General features: G+C 39.4%; 1 protein-coding gene across 1 annotated transcript in view; it reads left to right on the forward strand.

The window, feature by feature from the left end:
- The first annotated feature begins 4,559 nt into the window (after positions 1–4,559).
- LOC148426598 (uncharacterized) overlaps positions 4,560–25,599 on the forward strand; it is a 44,534-nt gene continuing 23,494 nt past the window's right edge. Inside the window, exon 1 of the mRNA XM_088409346.1 lies at positions 4,560–5,056. Coding sequence (XP_088265472.1) covers positions 4,934–5,056 — 123 coding nt within the window. The 5' untranslated portion in view covers positions 4,560–4,933. The remainder of the gene's footprint in view (positions 5,057–25,599) is intronic.

Below are 25,599 nucleotides of genomic sequence, written 5' to 3' on the forward strand. Positions count from 1 at the left end.
ACACACTCGCTGGCTTGCAGACTTGCTTTGAATCTCATCTTGCATGTGGCTGCGAGGGAACTTGCTCAAGCTCTAATGACAGCTTCAAAGCGATGAGACTCTGGAAAGCTGGCGACTTGGACGTGACTTGCCCTGACCTTGAGCACATGATAGAGACTTGGCGGAGAGCTACAAGGACTACGAAGGCTACTCAGTGCAATCAGTTTGCGCCGTAGAAACAGAATAAAACGTGAGAACGTCTTGGAGAAATAAACATATTCAAATTAGGTGCGTTTAATGAGTGGCAATGTAAGATGGCCACCAGTGACTTCACTTCTCTCAACCGTGACGAAGCAGCAGCGTTATGCTGCATTTGAGGAAGGTGGGACGTGGATTTTTCCAACATCCCCTTTGAATTGGGAGATCTGAATAGCGAAGTCGGGAAAAAAAGGGACCCCCACATCACGAAACGTCGTCAAGCTGACGCGGCTCCATAATGGTGACCATATGAAGACCTGAGCTCTAAATGGCAAAACATCATTTACAAGGTTAGAAAATATATATTTTTACTGTTGCATTGATTTAGATGAAATAACTTCACTTTAAATAATGTTGTTTGGACTGTGAAGATATGTCATTATCTCCCCGCATGATGTTATTCAGTGAAATACATGAACTGCTTTGAAGATAAATGATTCCTTCCTGACAGTATGGAAAAGGTTAGCTGGGCATAAATAGGTGTTGTGATGGACCAAAGAAAACAACCAAACAAAACATTGATTAGAATCAGCTATCTGACTTCTCAACTTCCTCAATTATAGCATCAGCACATTCATATAGAACTCCAAACCCAAGACCAATTTTGCTTCAAAGCAAAAGGGCACAGATCACTGAATTTAAACAAACCTACAGTATCTGGTTAGTAGACTCCATCAAACATCAAGAAAACCTTTGCTTGCAAGAAAACATCACAGAGCTAAAAAATGCACAACAACATATTTTCCCTCACAAGAAACATTGAATGTTCAATGGATTTTAGACAATTTTGTGATGTTTGAATTGGGAGTTGGGTCCAAATGTGGCAAAAAAAAGTCTCCAAGAAGATTTTCCGGTGTGTTTAATCGTCACGCAGCGCATTAAAAATGGTTGTTGGGATTGGCTTGACATTATTTTTAATCTAATGAGCGGGTATCTGGACCGACGTGCAGATGTTTTGTGATTATAGAACTCAGAAAATCAGAGGCAGACAAGCGCAATTTGATAGCAAGCAACTATGTATTTCTACAGTGTAATGTGTCATTTTGCTTTCCTTAGAATACTGGTGTCTCTGGTTTAGCAATTTGCCTCTGCATTATCTGAAATTTAGTGGGCATCTCAAGTCACTGAAAGATTAGCAGTTACAAAAAACTCGGAACATTATTCAACCATTCATCTTGAGAGGAAATTCACATAAAGGACAATTATCTAACTACAAAACCTTTTGAGCAAAAAGTTGTTGCCTGCTGTCAATCAAATGCATAAAAATAAGCAAAAAAAAAAATAAAAAATCTGATTTTCAATTTATGCAGTTCTATTAGACTGGCTTCCTCTGTTTATAAAGCTGTTAAATATTATGTCTGTATAAAAAAGTGCCAGAGGCCTTCCGCTTGCAAGTTAAATATGCACTCTGGCCCCATCGTCACTTACGATACACCCACACAATCTAATGATATTCAGAATATGAACTTTATCCAAACATGCATTCAATACTAAAATAATATGCTGCTCAGTTATATATATACTGTATATCAATCAATCTGTGGTGGTCCATGCATTTCACTCTTAAGCCTTGTGATGTCCTACCTCGTCCGACACCACAGCTGGAGAAATTACGAAATTACACGTTTGCATTACTGTGCATTGTATCACCTTAATCAGGCTATTTCTGGAATATTTATACATCACTAAACCCGCATCACCAGTTACAACCTATCACTACAGGTGATACGTGATATCAATTAATTGCGAATAACGAAACAAAATTACAAAAAGCATATTAAAAATGAATAAATTGCTTGCACTCACTAAAACGGCGGTCCCCCAAAACACTTATTTCAACACAAAATCCATTCTTCTTTCTTTCATCAAGAAAAGTTCAATGACTCGATTGTTTGATGTTTTCCTCTCCTTCAGCCATATTTGGTTAAAAAAGCGAGTAGATATTTTTAATTTTTTTTTGAAAGCCATTCGGCTCTGGTGTTGTCTACACTGTTAATGCGCTTCATACCAGTGCCTCCCATCCACTCCATCCAATCACAGGCTCATGTACATGTCACGTTTGACGTGAGGCCTTCTAGCTGGCCTTACTGTCGCCCGCTTGTGATCTGATTGGCTATCGCAACTATCTATTAACTACATTAATGTGCCAGTTCACTTACAGTGCACAGACACCCGCACTGTTGATTCTGAAGGCCTCGGGCAGATTTCATACAGCCTGGCCGGAGGAGCTGGACGAATTGGCTGGGAAGAAGGAAGTGCGGGATTCCCTACTGAAGCTGTTGCCCCCGCAACTCGACTCTGGATAAAGCAGTAGCTGATGGATGGATGGATAAAATGTGTTAGTGTACTTTAAAGGGCTGAGCATGCTTACCCCTCATTTACATAATGGTCTTAATCTACCAAACAACCACCTCGTCTCCCAATCTATGATTTGGCAGCTAGGCAGGCTAGTTTGTCTATCCATTAGTGCAAGGGTGTTCCATGTATTGCCTGCCTTTGGACCGCCTTTTTGAAGGATCGGCTGGCTTTCTCACAATGTTTGGCTTTTACTATGCGACAGTGCATTGGCCTGTATGTCTCATAGCACTTCTAATAAAATAAACAAATCAAGCCGCATCAGTGGACTGCCACTGAATAACGATGAACGATGAAGGAAGGAAAAAGAATGGAAATGCTTTTGCTTCCAGAACCTCCCTTCGATGGACTTGAAATGAATATCTTCTTCCAGTTGATGCAATACGCCACAAACCAAGCAGCAGATACAACAATTGTTACACACTATTGTTTTTGTAAGTGTGTGCAGGTAAGGATCTTCTGGAGGTCATAGGTGGTGCAGACGCAATGCTTTTTGTTGCAGAGTAGAGTGGCAGCCCCTTCTCCACCGTTATCTACTTTACTCAGCTCTACTTGACAAAATCAGTTTCCAACATGAAATCTATGGTGCCCGTTGTGCTTCCAAAAATAGTAGCAAACATGACGTAAATACTTTAAGGGCCATTGGTTGGTCAGAGACACATTCGATAATGCGGCACTGAAAACTAGATGGGGAAAACAGTCACCATTAGCGACGAATGGCGAAGATGGGGAAAAAGAATGAAAAAGCTTTCGCTTCCACAAGCTTCCTTTGATGGACTTCAAGTTAATAGTTTTCGGGCTGATGCAGAATTACAGTAATCCAAGCACCAAGTACAATAATCTTTCCACACGCTCCATAGTTTTTTGCTATTGCATGCAACGTGCACTCGCTACTGCCGCTGGTAACATGATGTCACTGGCGAGGTGAGGAGAGGCTCCCGGGGTCTGGCGGTGGCAATGTAGATGCAATGTCCTTTGGTATAGAGCAGAGTAGAGTAGCGCAGGGCAGAGTAGTCCAAGATACAAACCGCCGGTGTAGACGGGGCTTGAGTCGATACAGTTAGTGGAAATATGGCTTTGGATGAAGTAACCCATTAAGAATTGTTTAATAAATACATCTACAGTAGATACTCGTAGGTAATAAATAAATAAAATCTGGATGGGTTTGAAATGTCCACAAGCCTTTGAATGTACTGCACCTGCCCTCCTGTGCGGCATACAAGACGTCAACACTCCCTCCAACACCTAAGAGTTTTGTGGTGTTTTTCAATGATGGTGTAATTAACTTTAGTAATTCAATTGTATTTAAAACTTCGGTTTTATTGTCAGATTATAATTTGGGGTTTTGAAGAAGTCGCATGAGTATCACAATAAGCAAAAAAGAAATGCAACACGTCCTAAATAGTCCAGTTTGACAAGTGCTGGTATGCCGTACGGCTGTGTACCGGCCCACTTAGAGCACTGGACTGAACAATTCCCGGAATTCGCTGTTACAGCTACTTGTCAGCCCCTCAACTTAAAAGTCAGCCTTATTGAATTCATGTCAGATTAATAAACCAAATCCTAAACAGAACCGCGACTATACACACGAGTGCCCAAACACACTTGAGTGGAAAGCAATACATCCAGACTGAGTGGAATTTCATCCGTGCGCACGTGCTGGCACGGAATGGATTAGGGGGAGAGAGTGAGCGAGAGAGATAGTCGAAGAGAGGAGTGAGAGAGTGTGTGTGTATATTTCTTCCACGGGAAGAATTTGATCCACATCAGCCTGCCTTGATCGGCTGGAGCCTGGACCATAACTCCTGTGGATGGATTTACACCTCCGCCACCTCGCACACCTCTGGATTTAATTCATATCACGGGGACATCTTAAATCTGGTGACAATCAATAGAGACCATCAAGAAGCAGAGAAGAGTCGAGGGGAGGGGGGAAGGAGGGGTGGGGGGGCTGTCACACCTCCTCCTCTTCTAACATCTTTCCGTGCAGCAGGAGCTGCAAAAGTGCAGCAAGCCGAGAGGAAGAAGGGATGAGGGGGCACAAGAGGTGGGGGTGAGATACAAAGCGGAGCCCCCTCCAAAAAAGGCTTGCATTCATTCATCTCAGCCTGACCGAGGACAGCATGCCAAGCGCGGCGCACGCCAGCGACCCAGCTCCTCCTTTCATTCTTCCGCACATGTGAGCATATAGGCTAGTTGTCATCCGCACTCTCGGAGAGTCCCCATGTGCACACTTGCGAGTGAGTAGCGGAGGGGAAGGGGGGCGAGCCGGTCCTCACCTGCGCCGACTTTCACGCACTCGGGGGACGCCGCTGGGAGGCGGCCTCGCGAGCCCCCCGGGATGGCGTGCGGCGCCTGTTACTACCTGGTGATCAGCTCCACGCATCTCAGCAACGGACACTTTCGGCGCGTCAAGGGGGTCTTCAGGGGGCCGCTGTGCACCACGGCAGCCTGTGACTCACCGGTAGGTGCTCTCTCGCTTCCTTCCTTTTTATGTTTATGCGCCTTGTGCCTCCAGCTTTTCGGAAATGGTTTCTCACACTAAAGTCGTAGAAAAGTCTCGCAGCCACGGGCAAACCCGTTTAATGACATAGTTGACGACTGAGCTGTACTGCTTTTATTATTGTTTTTTATTATTATTGTGCGGGCGAATAGGAATGCGAATGCCACAATTGGGTATTCAAGCACAAAGTCATTGTCCCCGCATGCTAATTTTCCCCCCCAAGGCAATGGGAATTAAACAAATGGAATTGCATTAGAATGCTCTGGCGAAGAGATGAGCAGCCCCATTGTAAATAGCACTAATTACCTTAGGTGTGTTACTAATAGGATGTGTGTAGCACTGAGTGTGTGGGTGCAGCCTACTTGAATAACTCTGTGACCTTTTCCTAGTGCCACTGGTTCTTTTCAGCCACCACAATGGTATTTAGCGTCAAACACACTGTGAGTGTGTGTGCGCCGTTCCCCTATAGTCATAGATTTTTCCGCAAGGTCTTCATGAGAAGACAAGACAAATTGGTGGAATTTATGAAAAGTTTGCTGCGTAAGGCAGAAAACAGCAGCTGGTATACATTCTTGTGAGCGTTTTCTCACTGGAGTCATTACCATTCCGTCACGTTTGGCCCGCTCTCACTAGGTGCGCAACAAACAAAAAAACTTAAGGAGCCTGGCAGAGATGCTGCAAAAAGTTGTACTGAACTGGAAACTTCTTCACAGACTCTTGACTATTCAAAAAAAATTCAAACATGCGCAAACAAATGCCGAAGCTGTGACGTGGGTAAAACAGAAAGTAACTCAAAAAGAATCCGTTCGAGACATTGATTGACCTCCTGCTGTCATTTCGGAACAGAAAATGATGATTGATTTAATCTGTTACTGTGTCAAACTATGACTATCATCTATGAAGCATGATCAATTGAGAGTGCAAAGGGCATCACTTTATATGGCCACCATTTTCTTTAACTTGAATACAAAAAATATTGTACCCGAGACCCAGTCCATACATTTTGATTTCCATCTCACTCAAACGTGAGACATCAATGAAAAGACAAGAATGTCCTCTAGTGAGCACGCTAGGATTTAGTAGAGTAGTTCACATGAGTCAAAAGAAACAAATGAATAGGCTGGGCCTTAACAGGATAAATAAAATATTGATAATAAAAGAAAACTATTTTCCAATCCTGTTTTTTATGGCTACAGAAGACTGTAAGATGGATTTTATAATGTCCATATTTGGGTGGTATTTTTTTTTAAACTGGATTTGTTACAATAAATACACTTAGCTGTCATTTCGACTAATTTGGCCTTAAAAGCAGCCAGCGATTATTTCCTGTGACGTTTATTACGCTTGGAAAAAAAGGACTTGACGCACTGTTAATCCGCCAACTTATGCAACATCTTTCTTGACAAACTTACATGTGTCGAAATGTCACGCCTCAAATATTGAAGCGTGACACGTATTAACTCTGCATTTCATCTGTCTGCCTTCACCTCTCCAGTCGCTCTTTTGATGTCTCATCCGTCTGCTGCTGTGCTCCCTTATCTCTTTCTCTGTGCCTTTCTGTTCGGCACATGCAAACAATCACACGACAGCCAATCAAATTTTCATCATTACGTCACACCATAAAACATAACAAGTGGTAAATGGTCTTTCACTTATAATACAGTATTGCGCTCAGGGTACTCAAAGTGCTTGACACAGACTAGTCATTTAACTACTAATGATTAGGACTGTTACTATCAAATTCTTTTTACCCTTGTGCAGTATTTCGACCATTTTGGGTTCATTTTCTTCTCCATTACCAGTATTTTAGACAAGGAATGGCTCACTCCTGGTCGTGCGATAATTTAGTGATCACACCATGTTTGACATCTTAGTACTACCTGGGTGAAATTTCAGCTTCCCTAGTGTCTTCTTTCAACGCTTTCCCTCTGATGCGAAATGCCTTCGGTGTGAAGCGCAAAGAATTTGACAAAATACTGCAAAAATCCATTGAATAATCAAGCAACCCCCTACCTGCATTACTTTTTTAGAATCTACTAACTTTGAACACGAGTTGATTTTTTTAATAATCTACTAAGGCTGAACGTGAGTTGAAAAGAATGGATGTAACTGCTATTTATTTTTTATCTCCTATGTGTATTAATTTTTAGACACCAACAAAATGTACCTATGCTAGCCATATAGTAATCTCCATTAGCGGTAGCGCATTAGCGATTACATTTAAACTCAACAAACACAAACTAGCATTTAGTTTCTAATATATATATATATATATATATATATATATATATATATATATATATATATATATATATATATATATATATATATATATATAAAATATAGCCCTGGTGCTTTTAGGGAAGTATATTTTGGGAATGCAATGATTAATGGACTAATTGATGGCTAATATTTTTGATAGTTCTTTTGAGACCTAAAATTGTCTTTTAGAGGACATTCAACAACATTTTTTGAATCTTTAAAAGAAAAACATTCATAAACTCTTTCCAGGTAGTTTTTGTTGTTGTTGTAGAGTTAAAGACAGAACTATAAATATTAATCGATGAATCAGCAACTAATCGATTATCAAATTAATCAACTATTTAAATGCTTGATTAATCATTTGGAGCAGATGTACAATGAATGATCAATAGCTAAATGATAATCAAATTAGCCTATAATGATTTTTGACGATTGATTGGTTTGTTTCAAGACCAAACATTCCAAATGTTCAGGATTTTAGCTTCTCATCTGGAAATATTCTCAGATGTATTTATTCCTCTTTGAAAGCAGATTTATCAGCATTGTGTTACATAGGAACACGACATAATGAACGTCTCCTTTAATTTTGGAAAATAATGATCAACATTTTTTCCTGACATATTATGGTGCAAACCAACAATTAAGTCATTGAAAAAAAATAATGTTATTTTTGTCAAAGAGATGGAAATAATAATCCACGGATTAATCAATTCTCACTCATTAGTTTCAGCCCAGAAAAAAAAGTAAACAAATGATCTTCCATTATGGAATTGAAATCCACGAAAGGAATGGCAAAAATCACATCTGATATACAAATAAGAAAATTACATAAGAGAACAGAAATAGACAATGTCCCAAGATATGACATTTTACAGAAAATTGCAATCACTAAATAGTGCCCTGGGGTGTGTCATTTTTTTTCCTGTTTTAACTTTTTTTAGGTAAAGGTCAAAGCTGTAATGTGACTATGTGCTGCAATTAAAAATCATTTTTGTTTTGCTCTTGTGTAAAATGTGCATTGATTGAATGCATAAAAGACTGTCATTATCACAACACGCTCGCCTCCGGCTCTCTGCAAGAAAGATTGCTGACTAAATGTTAACTGTCGACCGTAAAAGTTTTGGCTGTAAACACAAAAAGTTGAGATCCATTAGTTGACTTTTTGACACAAGCATTTGATGTTCTCTGTTAAGTTTCACTTCCAGCAAATTGCAGGCATTAAAATACCCTTAAAAGTTTGTTTAGTCAGTTTGGGCTTTAATGATACTGCCGCATTGAGGCCGTTTCGGATTAATTTTAACGTAAACAGGAGCGGATGAGATTATTTATGTATGTAATGTGGATTGTGCCACCTCTGATTTGTAATTGAAGAACGCCCTGTAATAATTTCCTGGCATGAGGATGCTTTACTTAATTTAACAGGAAGCGCAAACAGGATGGATGATTATCACGGAGTAATGAGGCATCAAGCACCTATTTAGTCTGAGGTATCACTTTAGTGTTATTAAGTTGTGAGGCGGAAGAGGTCCTCGCCGCATTTGCATTCCGTCCGAGCCGCGGCCTGGGGGAGATAAGGCCATGTCCGCGCCGATAAAGATGAATCTACATGTGCAAAGCTTTGAGAGTTAGATAAAAGCTGACTAAGAGGGTATCAGGAAGGTCAGACAAATATACACGCTTCCATATTTATCCGCATCCGTGTGGACACGGCCCAATTTATGTGCCTGTCAGAAGGATAAACAGTGTTGTGGTCAAGTCATTCCAATGAAATCTCTTGTGTGTGCTGAAATATGGCACCTCGGCGAGTTTTTTTTTTTTTTTTTTTTTTGAGACAAGGTGAGTAGGATTTGTCCTTCACACTGGACACAGAAAAAAGCGAGATAATTAATTAATTAATTAATCAAAGGGCGATTGGGTCTGGATTACTTCGTTTGTATGAAGCCCTAATTATGATCTTACCAAGACAGTTTGGCCCATTTTTTCCAGCATGACTATTCCCCAGGGGATACCCCCCCCACCCCCACTCCCCTTATTTAACCCACAAATTCCCTCACACTATGTGTATGCGGCATGTCTTATTCCATTATATAAATGTCAACAGGTGGATGCACATGCACGTTAATTATGAACATTCTGCATCTAGTCAAATTAATCAATTCATTATTCTGCCAGTCACAACTCATGGCAAGCATGAACAAAGATTTCAAATCCTCACTCCTGTATCCCAATAACCAGTGATGAAAAAACGCCGGAGTATATTACATTTTTATCTTCTCTTTAGCAGTGATATCACCAAACAATGTTTTAGTGATATTACAGTGGAGTAAAGTAGTGAACACAGTTTAGTAAACATCATGAATGAAAATCTGGACTCTCATTCACACGTGTTCAAATGCGTCCCACTGCAATGAGAGACAGAGTCTAATTCGCTCAACTTTACTTAAGACTTTCAGCACTCATCGCTTCTCCTTTCAGGGAAATTGACCCAGCCACAATAGACACATTACCGGGTAGTAACTTTGGGAAAAGATCTGTTTATTTTTTTTGCTTAGCAGCTTAGCGTCAGCAGAAGTTAAATGAGGTTTGCGGAAAATCTGTTGCATGTCAAACCGCCGTCATTTTGTCAAGAAGCCAAATGTTGTGAGGAAGTCAGACAATGCTTCAAAATAAATTAAAGGTATCAAGTATCATATGAAACGAACGGCTTTTATTTTGAAGTTCCTCAGAGAAGCAAGTTTGTGACAATGATCTGCTGCTTGATCTTTACCTGCCAGCGTGAGCAGCATTCGATGTAAACAAAGGTGACTTCTTTATTTTTCGATTGATGTTCTTTTTTGCGTCAGTTTTTCTTTTTTTTGTGCAATTCATGTTATGCCAATCGACTAACAATAGCTTGGCGGGCCCCGATCGACACAATGGGCACTGGACTATTTTAAATCAAACAATGGCTTTGTCAATTATTGTCAATTAATCGCTGAATTTCATAGATTGTTTGTATTCCTTCATTAAAAAAAAACAAAAGTATTTTTTCACACTGGCATGGCAGAAATTTGTTTAATGATTTGGTTGGTGGTTGTCAGAAATTTGAGAAAAATGTTTTTTGCTGAAATACTGAGCAATGTTAGGTCTCTAAATGACTAATCAGTTCTCTACAAAATTATTAATTTGGTTTTTTTATCTGTATAATTTAAGTCATTGAATTTTTAACAAAAATATTCAAAAAACAACAAAAATTAACAAAAATTCTTGACGAATGTATTATTTAGACGGTGATTATTCATTTAATCATTTTCACATGTACTCCAAACGATTACTTCGTCCTTGAAATAGTTGTAAATTAATTTGATAAGTGATGATTTTCGATTAATCGATTTTCGGCATCTCTGTTTGTAATGTCATAATGACACACGTGAGCGCGCACACACCTGCACTCTCTCTCTCTCTCTCTCTCTCTCTCTCTCTCTCTCTCTCTCTCTCTCTCTCTCTCACATACACACACACACACACACGCACACACGCACGCACAAAAACACACACACACACACACACACACACACACACACCATTTTTGATGAAGTCCCGAGAAATGTGGGTGAACAACTGACTGCCACCATATGTTTGTCAACTCCCCGCAGGACGCTCCGGTATGTCGGTATTAGACATTAGGACGCACCACCAATTAGGCACGGGTCCCCCGGACATGCCTTAACTGCTGTCCTCCTAATTACATTTGTGCGTAACAGTCACTGATGAGTCAGTCTTCAAAATCTCATTGGCACTTTAAATGCTTTTTTATTGAGGACATGAGGTGAAACAAAAGAAACAAGAGGACAGAGGCCCATCCGAATGAATTCATGTGCCTTTCGGAGACGTTCCCCCAGTAGAATATTATATAGCCTGGCGTGCGCATACTAAGCTGAACATCCGCTTTGATGTATATTTAACCGCCGTTGCAGAAAAGCAGATGAATCGGTGCCCGGTGTCAGAATGAGTGCCAATGCACCAACGTTTGTGTGCGCGCGTGCATTTGCGCCCATGCGATTCCAAGGGGAAGCTGAACAACGTTTATGCAAACGAGATGGCGCTTAAACATATGCCCCCAACAATTATCCTGAAACAAGAATTTACCCGTGTAAAAAATAAAATAACAGTGAACCTGAGCCTGTTGGAACGAGCAGAGTACTACTCTGAGGTGACAGAGACAATTGGTTCGATACTTTGCTCGCGGCCGTGAGCGTAAATCTTTGTCACAATGCAATGCGACAAAGAAGCACAACTTGGAGAGAATTGTTGTAGTTTGGGAGATGGGCTATCAGAAGCCTGAAAGAAAAACAAGTTGTAATTGTACGAGAAAGCCCAGGGAGGAAGAGGTATTGAATATTTACCTGTAACCAGGATTACGCAACAACTACGGACATTATTTTTGTGAAAGTTTGTGGGCCGCACACGTGTGAAGCAAGAACTCATTCAATTTTTGGTGCAAATCTTCAGTGAATACGCTGCTAGCCGTTTTAGAGTATATTTACATTCAATAAAAACTCTTCAATTAATCCTTCTGCAATTATTATGTCATTTGATGAACATGTAAAGGTGTTGGTGTCAAATCTTTACAAAAATATTGGAAAAATCGGTGTGGCAAAGAAGCAAATTTAAGCCATTACCTTTGACCTTTTTAGGCCACCAAATGTCACATTTACACATAATTCATATTAAAATGTGGTCAGATCCCAAGACAAAGCGAGTCATAAGTTTAGAAACACATTCACATTCAATGTTTTTTAACTGTAATGTTGAAGTCATGCAGACTAGGGCAGGGGAAACAGTCAAACAAGTTAGCATGATCAAGGGGGGCACAGATGACCCCATGGAAAAGGCTTTTTTTTGTCATGTGAAGTGTAATTGTGATACAATAAATGTTCCTTTTTTTTTAACGTTTCAGGCACTTTGATGCACTTGGCTATTTTTGTTCAGTTTTAGACTAAGCTGTAACCCATATAAACGCTGTAAAAAATAATTAACAGTTGTTGAAAGTTGATTTATATTGCTTTTTTTCTTTTGGTAGCATTTAAAAGGATGCGGGTTTACATGTACAAATTCTGGGGGGGGGGGCAAAAGTATTCTCTTCCCTAGTGGGGGCTTGCAAAAAATAACTGAGAAACACTGTGTAAAATGGGGTCTGGAAAAGACTGGCATAGAATGAATTGATGTGGTTGATACCAATTAAATTTGAAGGTGTTTCCAAACTTGTCTGATTCCTTTCACATATACAAACACAATTTCATCTTAAGAATTCTTATTTTGCTATCATGCATATTTCCATCACTGTAAGGCAAATAAACCTTGCTTAAATATTCAACAGATGTCCAGTACCCAACAAAATATTAAATAAGCAACGGGACACGAGGCATATTTTTCTCGGGCAGTTTCAAATGAAGCGCAGTGTAACTAAGTCCTCCTCCGTCAAATTGTCACCAAAGGCATTGTTTATCGTTTCTAAGTTGTACTTAGCACAGTAGGTTTAGCAGTAGATTATACTTTGGGGTTAGATAGAAAGAGTTTACCCAAGGTTGAAATGAAATAAAAGCAGTCATTGAGTTGTTTCTTGAACACTGGAAAGGCTGTTATACAATCATGGCTTCTAATGCCGCAGTCACTCACGATCACAAAGACGCACACATCCACTCACACCGCAAAGTAAAACCTTTTTAAAGCGGGCAGGTGAGTATGGCTGAATACTAAAGTAGTGTATGACCGGCTCATTCCTGCTGACCACTGCAAAGTGCTCCTGCTGATCACCACTTATGTCCTCCATCACATTCAATGTGACCACGTCTGCGTGTGTGTAGGGGAGAAAGGTGGATAATTGGGATGGATGGGTGAGCCGGGACAAAGCCAAAGAGGAGGAGGGGGCGAATACGACGCTCTGCATTGATTTCAACGCTCTCTCAAGCTCTTTATTGACATTTCATTTAGCTAATGAATTCATTAGCGCTTCATAGCATAATAACCTCCACTTGATAGCCAGGATGGTTCCCTCGAGGAAATGCGCTATGTTTACGCTATGGCCCCTCACCGTTTTCTTCTCCAAACTCAATCTGGGCTTTTCTTTGATTTGATTTTCTCCCCAGTGTTCCCGTTTCTTATCTTTTAGCTCGCACGTTTAACTCCTATATGATTACAAACCGCAAATAGAACTACGAGCGCGGTCGCCACAACACGCCATTCAGGAGAAGTGCTTTCGAGTTTGTGTTCTGCTTTGTCTGACCCTTGCTCGTTTACTGGGATGGAGATGTTATTTATTTACTTTACTGATGGATGACTCACTCGTGCACGGTTATTTGACCTTCGACCTGCTGTTGTCCACACAAACACACGGCGATCGCACACCTACGCACAAAGCCCGGACTTACTTTAGTTGAAAAACCATTTGAGCCTTTAGATGAATTATTTTTCCTATCACAGAGAGGGCAGCGTGTGACTAAAGAGATGGGAGGTCCAGCGGCAGCACATCAGATCACCAGATCGGTCGCATGAGCATTTTGACAGACAAGGTTTCATGTTTTAATCAGCAATTTTTTTCATTCATTTATTTCTGGGATGCAACTAATAATTATTTGAATACTATATTAATCTCTCAATCAATTTCTTGATAAAGCAAGTCAAATTAAGTGAAAGGCATTTACATAGGTCTTAATCACAACAGGGGTGGGCAAATCCAGTCCTAGAGCGGCACAATCCAGTCAGTTTTCGATTTTTTTCCCCTAAACCAACACACCTTATTTAAACGATCAGGTCATTACCAAGGTTTGCAGAAGCCTGATAAAGACCCGCATTTCAATCGGGTGGGTTGGTTGGGGCGGAAACATAAAAAATGGGATGGATTGTGACTCTCGAGGACTGGACTTGGCCACCCGTGCTCTAGGGGCTTCACAGGTGAGAAAATCACAGATAATATCACAAACTCACAACTGCAACCTCTGAACAAAGCTTTATGTGGTTGATCATTTCCTGTTCTTCTTTTTCTTATTCTTATTGGCAAGCAGTCTGGTCATGTTTCATGCATGACTGCCCCCGACTGGTTAAAATTTGAACAATTAAAACCAAGCCTATACAGTATATAGTTTGGTATGACAGGTTATCTTCTCCATCACACTACTTTTAGGGGGAAGATCACAACTTTCTTTCCTTCCAGAAACGTTGCAGAAAATGCTGATTGTTTTTCCAAGAGACAGTAGATGTTTCTAAATATTCTCTGAATCATCACAATGCTCAATCAGTCTTCACAGATTCATTAGAGAGCTTTTGGATTTTTTTTTTTTTTTGTTCTAAGCGATGAATCTGAGTATCAATTAATTTAGTAATTGTTTGGTTGTCATTTTCTCTAGTAATTTTCTACCCTTGGAATGGCTTCCTAAAAACACATTGGCATTGTGCAGGAGAGAATATAGTTTATTATCAGCCTGGGGGGCAAAAAAGTTGGAGTTTATAAGAAAAGAAAAAAGGAAAAAAAAGATATAAAAGTTTTATGGGCACTCAAAAGGCACCTTTGCTGCAGGCCGTTAATTTCGGACCTCTCCTCGGTCATTCTACTTTAGCCTTCAAGGCCTGCTGTGCTGCTCCGGGAAGACATACATTATTGTTTTATTGTTGTTATTTTATTTTAATTTCAGTTTATTTCTCACATATTTGTTTTGTCCTGTGTGAATTTATGCTGCAGGAGCATTTTAATATCCCCACTGGGATCCATTAAATCCTTGCAACATATTCCTTCAATTTTCGTGATCATACACAACACTATTGTCACTTTTTATACCAGCATCCATGGACAATGGATACTCATATAAAAAGAAATAAAAAATTTGCATTTTTTATCCAGGATAAAAATTTAGCCATACATCCTTTTCACCAAACAACAATATACTTATAAAACTATTACTTTCAAGATTAAAATTTGCGCCCCTGAGAATTTTATATACCTACACCACACAAAATGGAGTATAGCTTGAAAACAGGCACACCTGCACAGACTCACACAGCAGATGTCCTATCTCTCAGTTTGTACATTACTTTGGGACAGATGTTTGTCTTTGTGGTCATTAGTGATCACAGCATCAGATAATTACCAAGAGTCACGCCAGCACATACAAACACATTCACTCTTACGCAATTAACGCGTTTGATAATTACGAAACGCTTGGCGAAACAGCTGGAACAGCAGCTCGGGTTCAAAGTGAATCACAGGCTGAAAATAACAAATCAAGTACACACCTTAATAAAACTCGCAAACCTTTATGAAACTGGGAGCCACTTTTGGGTACTGATTCATTTGAAAGGCTACGATTTTGATAGCCAATGCAGAAATAGCAAATTTTATCATGTGGGAAGGAGCATTTGGATACAAAAAGTACAAAAATCCAATGTAACCACAACACGGAAACTAAACTCGATGGAAACAGAACTTGACTCAGATTTGGAAACTCAACTCAGATCGACATGACAGCATTGAGGGCTTGACTTGATGTTAGAATAAATGTACATATAGTATCCCGTAATTACTTTTATTATTGCGAAGCGTTTATTCAGTAATAAAAACTTGTTTGCTTCAAAAAAAAGGAAGTTGTCTGTGGAAGCAGCGAGCACAAAAAGAAAGGAGACACCGTGACCTCACCACAGGGCAGAACGGTTTGTGGATGGCTATTGTGTTCTAGGAAAAGAAGAAAGAAGCCACTGAATGAACTTATATATCATAGTATAGCACACACACAAAACTAACGCGTTGATTTCCGCATCGCCACCATGTGTGTTCCGGGAAAATCCTTTTGAGTGGGGGTGTTTTGTAACTAACACTGGTTCCCAGATGCGCGAACACATCTCTGTCCGTTCTCCTGGCAAGCAATATAAAAAAATGGAAAAAATTGAATTATTCTAAAGTTAATACAATACATGATATCCTATATATTATAAATGATATGTCATTATACTATATTATATAATCATTTGTAATAATTGTTAATGTCCTTGGTAGCTCTGTGCCTACCCTAGGGGTCACACCCCCCAGTGTTAAAACTACTGATCTATTTAAGGACATGTTCATCACTTTCCACTTCAATTTTCAATAACAGATTCTTTTATTTATTTATTTTTTAAGAATCAGGCAGCCTGCCTCTATTGTGGCCCTTTTCCACGGGACCCTCACCTTGCAATTTCGTATTTCTCTATTGCCCTTCTCTCTCCAGCACATTCATTTTTAAGGAGTGCAACCTTTGGCTCCAATGTGTGTGAGTGTGTGAGTGTGTGTGTACTAGGTAGTCATATATTGGCGTGGGTTTCATATGATAGAAATATAGTCATATTTCTGAGGCATTTGATGAAAACTCCTTCAAGGAATTTGCTGTTCAATATTTTCTCTTTTTTTTATTGATTTCTTATTCTGCTTCTCTTCCTGGCTTCATGCATCAATATTTGTATACTGTATCAAAAAGATTTGTGGACACGTGTTATTATGCATTCGATCCTACATGCACTTGTGGGTGTCCGCGTTGTACGTCTTTGCACCTGTGTGCCTCAGTGCCGGCGGTGTGTGTGTTTTTCCGCGGCTGACATGCATCCCGGGTTAAGAGCAGCTCAGACAAATTAATTATGTCTCCTCTGGAGGAGGGATGATTCACCGAGTGAGGGAGATGCTGTGAACCGTCACCCTCCGGTTGAGCACAAGCCAACAAATTACTCCCAGTCCGAGAGAGACCAAGGGGCTCCCTCCGAATAAAGCCACCTGGAATTCATCCTCAGTTTGATCTTTAGATCCGCCTTGCACACAAATGCACGCTACATGTTCAGCTTGATGAAATAACTGGCGAAAAGAGGGTGTGCGGGCATTTTTGCATTTTACAGATCAAAGAGGGGGAAGACTTTCACTACATATGAGGAAGTCTCATCTCCCTAAAAACTGATGACATAAGATGAAGACCATCATGTATTTCAATGCACTGGATGGCTTTGCTCTGGAGTATTTTTGCTCTGCAAATGCAGGATGCTGTAGTTCAAAAGCTCAACTCAAAAGAAGCAGAATAATTACTCTAAAAACGGCATGCAATTTCCAAATTGGCTTATATACTTAAAATAGTCATTCTCTGAAAAAAATGTATCTGGAGGTGTGAGTTGAAGAAAAATGGGACACTTCCATTTATCAGAGTGCTACCAAAAGTTAATTCCACTTCAGGATTCATTTTTCAATTTGATGGCGGTTATTTTTAAATAGTTTGTCTACATTTTGAACTTTACCGAGTATCAAGGTCAGGTTGACTTCTTAACCTTGTTTCCCCTCTGCCACCTCTCAGATCTCCCTGAGGGGAACTACCAGTTTGTGGGGAAGGGGTCATTGCCGGGTGAAGGATAAAGAGATGAAAAGGCCATCAGACATCACATCATTAAATCTTATGTGGGAAAAAATAAATAAATAAACACATGTGCCTATAATTTACTATAGAGGATAATACAGGTACATATGTTTGTGCATTATGTAGTGGTACAGTCCAGTTTTATTTATTTATTTTTTTGCCCGTATGGATGTGTGCATGTATCTGTGTGAACAGCACTATACAGCAAGAGAAAAGTATTATACAGTGGTACCTTCAGATATGTGTTTGCTCCATTCAGTGAACTAGCTTGTACCTCAAAATATCAGCACCTAAAATTGTTTTTCCCCACTGAAATGAATGCAAATGCCAATCTGTTCCCACCTCACCTCCAAAAAAACAATAAATCTATCTTTTAAATAAGAAAATATCACACTATAATATTGTCCATTTAAAAATAGTCTATATGTATTACATGAAAAAATAATATGTAAATAATGATTACCTCACTATTAACTCACAACCTTGTTATTTTTGTGTATTTTTTTTTATTTGCTTAACCAAAACTGGGAGTATTCAGACAGAAAATGCGAGAAAATGTTAATGCTTGATTGTCTTGGCCGTAATGAGTGTAAAGTGAATGCTTTTACTGCCTTAAAATATGATAAAAAAAACAATAACTTAAGACTTATAATGCAATAAATGTGAAAAACAAACAAAACATGGATAATGAATGAAAAACATAAACGCCAAACAATATATAAAAGCAAATGAAACCACAACAACGGGCATTCGTTATCTTCATCAACACTAGCAAATGTTTGCATCTGAGTGGGAAATGAGCTTCATTGTGGGTTTTTGGAACAGAAAACAAGCGATAAACAAAGAAATGCTGTCTATAAGAATGAAACCGGTTATGAAACATCTTTTGCTTCAAATCAATAGACTTTGTGCTGCTTTTGACGTGTGCTCACCTTGGTCATCTGAGGGCAGTGAAAAAAAGATGTATAGCTGGAGACAGCCCTATCTCCAACAGATGAAAGGAGATGTTTTTTTTTTCCTAGAAGATAAACAAAATGCAATTGTGAATCATTATAAGATGTGTAACATGTGTTGCTTCACCCGTAGTGTGCATTAATTCAAGTTATAATACTGGTCCCAATGACTTTAGGCATTAGCCAAAAAATGGATAATAAGCTAGCTGACAAGTCTAGGGCAAACTTGCATGCTTGTTTTAAATACAACTGTCTGTATGTTTTTGTATGACAATGAACAACTTGGAGTGCTGTAGCCACTTTTTTTCTGCTCCTGTCAAGTGACTTGAGACTCCAGCATCATTTTTTTAGTCAGAGCAAAAAAATAACAATAATCTGAATGATGGCTCACTTTCCAAGTCTCCATTGTTGAGCTGTGTGAACGTACTTAACGTTTGTGTCAAAAGTGTGTTCTTATAAAAATAGGCCAATTTTGTATTCTGTGGTAGAGTCTACTTGAGTGTGCTTACAAAAGAGGCCAATTTGAAAATGGGTATCGTTAAAACATTGTGTGCAGTGTTTACTGTGTGAACACAGAATGTAATTATGTTAGATGGGCATAAAGAAAATGTTCCATCATTATGGAGTGTGCTCACACTCATGTTAAAGCAAGAAGGCTGTGGAGAGCTGCTGATGGATCAGTAACGATCTCAACGAGCTGGAGGAATCAAAACACAGATCCTAATCACTCATTCCGTTTGTCCCAACCATCCTTTACATGAGCCACAATGGAGTCAACAATCCTGCTGCAATTATCATGAGCCGAGGCAGGGTTTTCTTTTTTTTTTCTTTTTTTGTGCGGATTGAAGATGCCAGGCATCCAGTTTAGCAGCGCGCACAGAAAGTGTTTGCCGATCCCAGCAGGGACGGCAGCCTTGCAGTGGCCCTCGCGTCGCCCCCAGCTAACAGCCACCAAGACTTGGCTCCCTCCTTCGTACGGGCAGTGAGCCTGCTCCTTCTGTCTGTTTGCGTATGTCACTTTGGCGTGATTGTGTTGCAATATGTTGCTGCAGTGCACCGGTGCATGCTGAGAGGAGGACTCGGAGGATTAGTCATGACACTAAAATGGGAAAGCAGGTGGAGAGACGACTGAAGGATTGAAAGGGGAACCCCACACTAGAGAATTAATGTGTGTGCGTGTGTCATTTCATGGGTATTCATTACTTCCTCCACTTTTCCTATGCTGTCAAACCCACAGGCGAGCCGTAAACATACTCTGGATCTGCTTCCCTTTGCTACTTAGTTTTCATCCCTGACATTTCTGCTGTTTTGGCTCTCCTTCTCTGCTCATGTTAGCGACGCGTGCCTTTGTGCGGGGGATTCTTCGGAATGCATATGCGAAATCCCTCTGTGATCTAGAAAAAGCCGCACACACAAATCAGGACTTCTTGGTCTCAGCCAACTTCGCTTATCCCACCGAGGTGTGACGACAAGGTTAACGTGTTGGAAAAGCTAAAAAGAGCAACTAATCCGAGCCGCGACGAATCACAAAACAAGCCAAATTCTTGCATGTGTTGTCTTTGAACGTTGGCATATTTATGTGCTTGTAAAAAAAAAAAAAATGATAGCGTGTTATTTATGCAAATGAGTGTCACCGGCCAAGGAGAAGGCAGAATTCCCAGGCCTGATGAGTGGCTTAATGATTAATCAGCCTAGCTGAGGCAGGCATCAATAATGGATAACAGAGTGGGACATGCAGGATTGCTCGCCCCTTGATTAAAGTGCTCCACAACCCAACGCTTCACTCTTTCCCTCTACTCAGCCCTCATCAGCGAAAATAAATGAGAAAATGCCATACACAAGCACACTCACACACCCTCGCACCTCCTTTATTTACTTCCATATAGCTTCATGTCATCTCACCTCTCCAGACATTTCCGAAGCGCCGTTATCATAACACTTGAAATGAAAATAAATAAATGAACGACTGAATAGACAAACCAATAATTCAATCAATATTTGAAATGGATTGTTTCAAACAGTGGAGGACAAACATTTTTGCGCCAAGATTTTGTGTCAGGGTTTTTAGTTCAGACCTAAGCACCACAAGTAGACAAAACGCACACTAATCGGCGTTAGTAATATTAACTTTGTCCTTTGACGGACACCAGCTTCAAAACGTCACCTTGCAACTACAACACGAGCCCAAAACCACGCATGTCTTTACCACGGTTTTATTAACATAGCACGAGCAAACTCGTTTCAGTTTTCCGCAAATATAGGAAAACATCTTTCCTTGGTCAAACTGTCGCATACGTGCATCGGCATTTTTTAGCCCCGTTGTTTGCCGTGTGATCGAGCAATGCTACCTCCAAGATCATTGAGCAACCCTGGTCTAGACCTTTGAGAGCCGCATAGAAATCCGTCTTTGGGATTGAATGAGTTGACAACAGGTCTCGCTATATATGGAATTTTTTTTTTACGCCGATGCAGATTTTTGGCAGAAAAAAATTACACAAATTACTGAATTCTCTGTAAACACATTTAAAATTTTACAATACAATTATATACATATACAATACAATTATAATACAATACAATTATAATTGTTTCCTGCCAATGCATTTCAATGGGCGTCAATTATATGCAGATTTTTACAATTCATGGACCGGCCTGCTACCTACGGCACACAACTAGCAAAGGTCAACAGTTAATATACTGTTTATGAAATAAATAAATCCTTTTGGTTCCCCTGATGCGTTGTTTGATAAAAATGCATTTAATTAATTAAGGACACAAATCCCTCTCCTATTTGTTTGTGTTACTAGTAGTTGTATGTGTCTCACATTTAACAAAGTTATGCTTGATTTATGCCGCAGAGTTTGTTTTTTATGATTTATGATAAACAAACCGTGACTGTTTTTAGCTTTAATCGGCCAGCCGAATAATCAGTCGGGCCCTACTTTATGAGCTCTCATCCACTCCTCCTCATCTCCTGCCTTTGTTTCTTTGGTTTTAATCCAGCCACAGAAAAAAGGAGAGATGTATGGAGAAGTAGAGGGATACTAGGGCAACTACCACTGACAATAAACAATAAGAGGAGCAAGCCACAAATGACTGCCTCATGCAGCAACACAAATCTCTCTTGGGATGGAACGAGACAAGAGGGGAGTTTTTACAGCGGCACATGTGGGTGTCAAATCTTCGTCTATTAGGAGACATGAACCTCCAAACTCTCAGCTGCATGGACGTACATACTAATGCGGCCATACACAGGACTGAATAGAAGTTAGAGACCGTAGCGAGATGTGGCGGGAGAGGGGAAAGAAAGAGAAACAAAGCTGCTGAGGAAGTCTTGGTGGGATTTTAGTCCCCGAGCCAGGACAAGGTCTTAACTGCTTCTATGGCAAAGTTGTACCGTTTCATGTGTGTGTCTTCATAAGTGTGAACACAAGGGAACTTTTCTTTTCAGCTTTTGTTTCTGTGGGTGTCGTCACCCGTCAACACACTCTTCTATCGACGTACTGAAAAAAAAAAATCACTCTTACTGGATACACTTGTTATCCTTTTATTACACAAATGGGCCCCATGGAGAGAGTGTGCATACACAAACAAACACACTGCCAAAACAACAAAAGAATCAATCGAGAGAGAAAACGGGAAGATCTTAGAATGCTGCGTCAGTAGCCAGACCTCAACCCAATAGAGCATGCCTTCCTCTCATGGAGAGAAGGCTGAATGGAGAAACTCCCACAAACAACCAAAAACTAGAGACTGCAGTAAATGCACTTCTGTCTGATATTCTCTTTGACAGTCCAACGTTTAAATTAGTACCCTTTAAATGGGCATTAAAGCCAGGACTTCTTTGCACTAAAAAAGTGTTGTCCCTTCTGCATACAAGAAAATAGTGTTCACTTATCAGCAAAAGCTTTTTGTTCAAGGATTTATTTCATTAAAACAATTGCTGTGATTTGCTGGCTGCCACTTGTTTCACACAGTCATTGTTATAATAAATGTAATATAATGTAATAATAATCATATCTTGAGTCACTGTCAATCTTTACGTCATATGAAATTCCTGTATGCAAAATGAATGACTACATATCAGCAAATATGGTCATGCTGTACCGCTTCGAAAAATTGTGCGACCAAATCCTGTGCGGTGAAACTAACTGTGAGATTGACTTAAAGAGTTGGTAGCAGTGCAAAAGTTAGTGTAGAGCGCGTAATGTAAAATATTGTGTCCATTTACAAATTCACCCGGTATCTGGTATAAAGCTTACAAGGACGTCCATTCGGTAAAAGAATGAAAAAAATGGACGCATGATTCTTCGATTCACCAACCTCGACATCTGTCCTCACTCACCCTTGTCAATCCAACCCAGCCCCCTCGCTTCCATTCCCAAAGTTCCTGAGTTGGCCAGATTTAGCTGCGAGTTAAGCATGTTGCATGTAATCTCTAAATCGCATTAATCTTGTTTCCCAAATCTTCTTTGCCTCCAACACTGATTACCTTCATCTTCTTAACTTGTCTTCCTTTTCCATTTGCGTCGTCACTCTTAGATGTCAGATTAGCGTCTGGGTTTGATCACGTCACGAGACGCAATGCGCCCTTAGCCCGTCAATCAGCAAAAGATCAGCGTGTGCGTTGGAGCACATTCACAGATAGAAGGTTTTCAAGTATGCCTTTCGTGTAAATATCAAGAGGGTGTTGCTCCATTTTCTGCCATTTGCCAGAGAGTACTTAACTTAGCAGAGATGACATTTTGTGAGAGACGAAAAAAGGCTGATGGAAGGACACCAAATTGACAAGTCCTGTCAAGGCCTTCAAGAGCAAAGCAAGTAGAAAGACTGACACTCGGCATATCTAGAAAGAAAATGGACGATTGTTGAGGAGGCACTCGGAAAAAAAATACATAAACACGAGAGGTGAAATAAAAAGTGTCACTGAACAGAAAATCTCAGCGACCTAACCCATCTAAAAATTGCCGCTTCCATGCGGCAATGGGCTGAAGTTGCATGTCTTTCTCCTGCCACAGATCTACTGTGGAGGAAGCATCAGGGGAAAACAAGAACAAAAACAGGCCCCATGCAGAGCATAATTACAGTATACATGTTCTGTCTGAGAGACCAAGAGACAAGCTCACGGCTACATCCTTTACACTCGCCGTCCTTTGTCTTCCTGTAATTGCTTTTATAGCGTCCGCCTTAATGTGCTCGGAGAAGAGCAAGGAAAAGCAAAAATTGCCTTTCACAGAAACAAATACAAGTCCCTAAAGAGTGCAGTGAGCAAGAAAGCGAGAAGAAGATAAATATACAGGAAACGACGCAGACCATTGTTTGAGGTATTTTAGGAATTTGAATGCTTGCGTAGCATCGGGGTTAGAATGGCGTTTTTCAAATCGTTGTTATCTGGTATCGTATTTTAATAATCTGTTATTCTGTTGATTATTTTGTCGGTTCAATGAATTGGATCAAAAACAAGTTTTTTTTTTATTTTTGGTATCTTACAGTAATAATCTGTTATTGTGTTGATTATTTTATCAAAAACAAGACTTAATTTTCATTGGAACATTCAAAATCATGAAGATTATTTCAAGATTACATTGGGGAACATGCAAAATTTAAATTAATTCAAATTTACTTAGGTGTTTGGTCTGTAAAATGTCAAACCAAAATAGGAACAAATGATCATTTTTTTCAAAAGTAAATGCAAATGTTTGACAAGAACAGCAGGGATACTGTTCAGTGGCTGAAATTCCATTTATAAAACTAGGTCTTGAAAGAGTTCATTGATTATCAAAATGATTATGGAATGGAGTAGTTCTTTATTGTTAATGTAACACGTACTGTGCACAATAAAATTTTTAAAAAGTGCTGGACAGTCAGTGCAATTAAAAGACAAATAGTAACAAAATACGCTGAACAAACACAATCATTCATACCCTACATTCTGCTTGTCACTGCTCAATCCCGTAGTGTTAAATGTACATCAGTGATATGTTAGTAATTATCAATTTGTTTGATAGGCAACTAGTTTTGGGTAAACAATTGCAGCTCTAATAGTTTTTACTTCATTTTGACTTGTTTTGTTTGTTTATTTTTAAATTGGTAGTACCATTACCATAAAAACATTTTTGTAACATTGACAAACACAAAAAGAACAATTTTTATAGTTAGTTTTATTTTATTTACAAAAATGTTTTTCAATTACCTGGCTGGACGATATGGAAAAAAAAAACAGTCGTTCTGTATATACTCTGTATATTCTGTACAATTATGATTTCTTCTTATAAATGTATTTCTATTTTAAGTTAATTTAAGTAATACATCGAAAAAACAATTCAAGAAGGTTTGATTTATACAAAAATAATCCGTTTTAAAGGGATAGTGTGTAAGATTTAGACCGTTTTTCATTACGGCCAGCCAGAGGTGCTGCAGGTGCTGCATTTACAATTGTCCTGAGCTATAACAAACATGGCCGCCTTCGAAGAAGTGCCACCCCTCATGTAATATAATTTATTGATAACTAGACCTATGATTGAATTGAAACATACTGTTGATCATGAAGAACACATTCATTTGCAAGTTTTTTAATTTACAATCATTTAATTTATCATTTTTAATGAAAAACGGTCTAAATCTTACACACTGTCTCTTTAAGGTATAGATAACATTCATAGCTTTCACAACTTGCTTGAATGGCAGAAGTGATGGATGGATGGATGGATGGATGGATGGATAGATAGATAGATAGATAGATAGATAGATAGATAGATAGATAGATAGATAGATAGATAGATAGATAGATAGATAGATAGATAGATAGATAGATAGATAGATAGATAGATAGATAGATAGATAGATAGATAGATAGATAGATAGATAGATAGATAGATAGATAGATAGATAG

Source organism: Hippichthys cyanospilos, chromosome 3 (assembly GCF_059441005.1).
Source record: "Hippichthys cyanospilos isolate Australia breed blue-spotted pipefish chromosome 3, RoL_Hcya_1.0, whole genome shotgun sequence".
Taxonomy (NCBI): domain Eukaryota; kingdom Metazoa; phylum Chordata; class Actinopteri; order Syngnathiformes; family Syngnathidae; genus Hippichthys; species Hippichthys cyanospilos.